The sequence below is a fragment of the Cupressus sempervirens genome, chromosome 8 (genome assembly GCF_028749045.1).
Source record: "Cupressus sempervirens isolate cs-2001-9-10 chromosome 8, ASM2874904v1, whole genome shotgun sequence".
NCBI classification, from domain to species: Eukaryota; Viridiplantae; Streptophyta; class Pinopsida; order Cupressales; family Cupressaceae; genus Cupressus; species Cupressus sempervirens.
This window is the reverse complement of record NC_143125.1, coordinates 114683845-114688849: the sequence shown is the minus strand read 5'-3', so window position 1 is coordinate 114688849 and position 5005 is coordinate 114683845. Positions and strand designations below refer to the sequence as shown.

The following is a 5005-nucleotide window of genomic DNA, read 5'->3' as shown; positions in this document are numbered from 1 at the left end:
TAATGTTGATGGTGTTGTGCCCTTGGATGATGATGGTCCTATCCCTTTGGTAGATGTTGGTTCATCTTGGTTTTTCTTAGTATGCCCCTCTTGTTGAGTCCTTTGAGCTGCATTTATTGGCTTGGTAGGGTGTGGTTGCTATGGTGGAAGACAGTTGGATTACTATAACATGTAAAAATTTTACGAGGTCTTCACCCTCTTTTGACACGACCCTTCGCTCCCACAAGATTGGGGATAAAGAAAAATCTTAATCTTTCTTGGTGGCATGTTGTTCCTTTCATGTTGCATTTGTTCCAGGTTGGAGGAGCTTGATGTTAAAATGCTCTTTTTGGTCTTGACTTCTTTGAATATATTTTGTGACCTTGTAAGAATCTCAGGTCTCTTCAAAACTTGTTTTTCCTTAATAAAAAAGTATAAACTAGTTTTAGCCTATATTAGTTACAACATTTTCATTTAATACATTAACTATTATGATGCTTAATAATGTACTTGAGTTATATAATATGACAAATATGTAGCAATTATACCTTCCATAGTATCCATAATTCCTCCATCACAACTCCATGTTTTTTCTAGATTCACATTTGGATCATGTATTTTACTATCATAGAATGCATTAAAATATAAAATAATATATAAATCAAAATTCATGACCATAAGTGTATGTACAAGATTTTTTTTAAAACTTAATTATGTATATATGTACACAATGGTTTAAAATAATATTACATGTCCTTAAGATTAATTAGTTCTAAACAAAGACATTACTTAATCTACATACCTTAAAAAACCATTCTTTTTTCTTGACAATAAATAACTAGTTTTGACAAAGATCATAACATGATGAGTAATTATACATTTAGATAAGAACCTCAACACTTCAACATAAGACTTTAGAGGAAGTAAAGATGGACCCTCTTGAAAAGAGCATATTTAGTTTTACTTTAAATACTTAAGGGTATAACTAACATATTTAATGTTAATATTACCCATAAAGAAATAAAATGGAATGATAATAAATGAATATAACTATCATATCTAATGTCATAGAATTCGGATACCCATCCTTTACAAAAGAATAAGTAGACATTGACATCCATGTGAACAACACAAAGTACAACATGATGAGGAAGTATACATTTAGATGATAATACTTGTAGTTAAGCTACTACTAGTGGAGGAATCATTAAATTCATTCTGGAAGACACAAAATACCACATGATAAGTACACATTTAGATCATAAGGATTCTCGTAATTAAGCTACTACAAGTGGATGAACCATAAAGAACACACTAAACAACTCAATATACAACATGATGAGTAAGCATACATCTAGCTCATAATTTTTTCTCTAGCCATACAAGATGAAAAATCTCAAAATCACTCTAGAAGATGGAGACAACATGATAAGTATACATATATATCATAATTTTTCTTATAGTTAGGCTACTCCATAGAGGTGTTTATTAGAACTAATCTAGGAAACACAAGCTACAACATTATAAACATATGAACCATCAAAATCATTCTAAAATCAACCTATTCCAATGACCATCAGCTCAAAATGATGAATAAATATGCATTAAGATCATAAAAGTTTCTTCTCACCAAGCAACTACAAATGCTAGGCCTATCATAATCACACTAGAATCAACTTATTCAAGTGACCACAGGTAGAGGAACCATCATAGTCACTCTAGAATGGATCTAATACATACATAAAAAAAATCATCCTTCCTCATTGATCCACATCCCACCTTTCAAAATTCCTTCGACTCAAAGAAAACTAAATTCTCAGCTGCCCCATTTAAAGCTCGAAAGGGACCTACGAGACTAAGTAGTTCTACTTTCTAGTTCTTCCTTGTTCTATGGTTCAAGAAACCTGTAATATTCCTGTCCAACAACATCTGGTACAGAAGCTACAGCCCAAATCGAATGGGGACACAAATTCATTCACCCACCCCCACAAACAAGCAACTTCAAATCCCACCCATCAAACACCTCGACGAAAAAAATATAAATCTTGACAAGGAAACATTAAACCCACATCAAATCAATCCATGGGCAAGGGGGCCATGAATTTTGAGATTTTTCATCGAATGGGGTCGGACAGTTGCCTGTTCATCACGCCCACAGAAGTCCCTAAAATCGAACCCCACAAATCCCCTCAGCCATAGAAACATTTCGCCGCCTCTGCCTTTTCAATCCGCCGCCAATCTCCCCACCATGGTTTCAATACGTATCTTCTTCCTCCAATGAAAAAAACCAGTGTTTCAATCCAAAATTTCTGCCTACGATGATAAAAATCAGGGTTTCAATCCAAAATTTCTTCCTCTCACCGGAAAAACTAGCCTTGCAATGCAAAGTCTCGCCCTGTCATCGGGAAAAAACTAGGGTTGCAGTCCAAAATTTGTTCCTCTGCTGAAAAACGTAGGGTCACTGTACAAAATTTCTTCCCCTAATGGAAAAACTAGGGTTGTGAAGCAAAAGGTTTCTTCCTCCGGTGGAAGATGATATGGTTTCAATTCAAAATCTCGTCCTCCCATGAAAAAAACCAGGGTTGCAATCCCAAATTATTTCCCCTGATGAAAAAAATAGGGTTTCAATTCAAAATTTCTTCTCCGATTTAAAAAACGAGGGTTATACTCCAACATTTCTTCTCTGATGAAAAAACTAGGGCATCAATCCCAAATAACTTCCTCTAATGAAAAAAACTAGGTTTTCAATCCGAAATTTCTTCCTCTCACGAAACAACCATGAAATCATTCTACACAATCTGCTTTTTACTAGCACTCGTCTCTATTTCTTCTGCAAGTTTCCACGGTAGAAAGATTTTAGATTCCCCGGACACTCCCAAAGCCCTAGATCCGCCATTAGCACCCAACAGGCCTTCAATAGACCCGAATTTGGTCCTCATTCTAGCGGCTCTTCTCTGCGCACTCTTCTTCGGCCTCGGCCTGAACCTCATGATCCGCTGCGCGCTCTGCCTCACTTCAATCCTCAGAATGCCCGCCATGGCTGCCCGCGGTCACGCGACGGGCGCCGATCATGTGACCATGGCGCTCGCGGCAACAAGGCCCAACATGGGGCTTAAGAAGGCTGTGGTCGATTCCCTCCCTCTCGTCTCCTACGGCGTCGGCGATGGCGGCGCAGACATTGAGTGCGTGATTTGCTTGAGGGAATTTGTGAATGGGGAAAGGGTTAGGGTTTTACCGAAGTGCGCACATTGCTTTCATGTGGAGTGCATTGACAGGTGGTTTGTTTCGCATTCGCTGTGCCCTATTTGCAGATCCCATATGCCAGAGAACCTGGAGAAGAAATCGGTGAGTTGTAGCAGTAATGCCGATGAATCTGCGGCTCGGGATGGACCCTTGAATGTTGAGGTGCAGTCTGCGCCGTCGGATTCGGCGTCTTGCAGTGGCACTGGTTCGAGTGTTGTGGCGGCGGAGAGGACTGGATGTTAGAACAATTTGGCCCTAATGTTGTTTCTGCGGATTGGTCTGTAAATTATTTTGGGGGTGTAAATATTTTAGATTTGAGTTAGATTGTTTGAGATGTAATTTGGTTGCAGGAGGGTTTCTGGTGAGATTTCTGGGATCAAGTAAATTGGATCCAATTTGAATACAGAGGCTGATAATCGAGTATGGATACACAGGTTGAATTATCAGAGGGATGTAATTTTGAATTGCAAAGTGCGAAGTAAGTGTAAATTTTCTTTTTTTAGCATAAAGATATCGGCAATCCTGTAAGTTAGATCCAATCTCAATCCACAGATTGAATTAGTAGAGAGATGCAATATTTAGATTGCAATTTGCAAATTATGTATACATTTTTTTCCGCTAGAGGTTTCTGCAATCCAGTAAATTGATCCAATTTGAATACACAGGCTGATAATCCAGTAAGGATTATAAGTTTGTGTAAATTCTATTTTGTATCAAGATTTGGATTACACTCGTTGAATTTAGATTACAGTTACGTCAGTAGGGCTTCTGGTCAGCTTTCTTGGTCCAATAAATTGGATCCATATGAATTCACACGCTGATGAATCAATGTGAAGAATGCACAGGTTACATTATGAAAGAGATTTAGCATTTGAAAAAAACAACAATTCTTTGAATTAATGTTGAATTAATGTAGTTTGTATTTAATTATTGAATGTTTCACATAAATTGGATCCTATCGAAAAGATTTCTTCAATCCAGTATGAGTACACAAGCTGATAATCCAGTATAGAAACACTGGTTGAATTGTAGTTATAGATTTATTTTTAAAATGAAATTTTGTATCAAGATCTGGATTACACTTCTTCAATTTGGACTGAATTGGACTCCATTCTTCATTCAGGAGGGTCTATGGCCGAGATTTCTCGACCCAATAATTGACTGGCTGTAATTGGTTTATTAAATTATTATTACTCATGTATACTTTTTAGATTCTGATTGAACAAATTTTATTTTATATAAATATTTTAGTTTAGATTCAATGATGTTTAATATCAATCTATGGATTAAACAATCTGTGTGATATTGCTATAACTGTAATCTATGTTTTAGGAGTGATGATTCAACATGAATTCATCTTCCATGAGAATAACCAATTTAAATTAATAAGTAGGAGATAATTTCCACAGCTAGTCAAATTGTGATATGAATATCAGGATTTAACTGTGTGATTTTGAGTCAAACTCGATGACCCATATTTCATTAGTAGTGATTCAACATGAATCCATCTCTCATGAGAATAAATGGAACACTTAGCACTCATTGGATCTAGGTGATGCTCACAAGGGTGAAGCACCGGGACTTCCCGGGAGGTCACCCATCCCAGTACTACTCCAGCCTGAGCGCGCTTAACTACGGAGTTTCCTCCTTAGTTAATTTAAATTAAATTAACCAATCTATTTCTCTTAATTAAATTAATTTAATCAATTTCATCTCAATTTTTATTAAAAAATTAATTTCATATGAATTTAATTTAATTTCATTTAATTTTAACTAATTTCAT

The 5005-nt window shown here is 36.3% G+C and overlaps 1 protein-coding gene across 1 annotated transcript; it reads left to right on the top strand.

The window, feature by feature from the left end:
- The first annotated feature begins 1747 nt into the window (after window positions 1-1747).
- Window positions 1748-4149, top strand: LOC149541854 (RING-H2 finger protein ATL8-like). Its single transcript, XM_089796936.1, has one exon. The coding sequence runs from the start codon at window positions 2758-2760 to the stop codon at window positions 3463-3465; it is 708 nt and encodes a 235-aa protein (XP_089653062.1). The 5' UTR covers window positions 1748-2757; the 3' UTR covers window positions 3466-4149.
- Window positions 4150-5005: the final 856 nt, after the last annotated feature.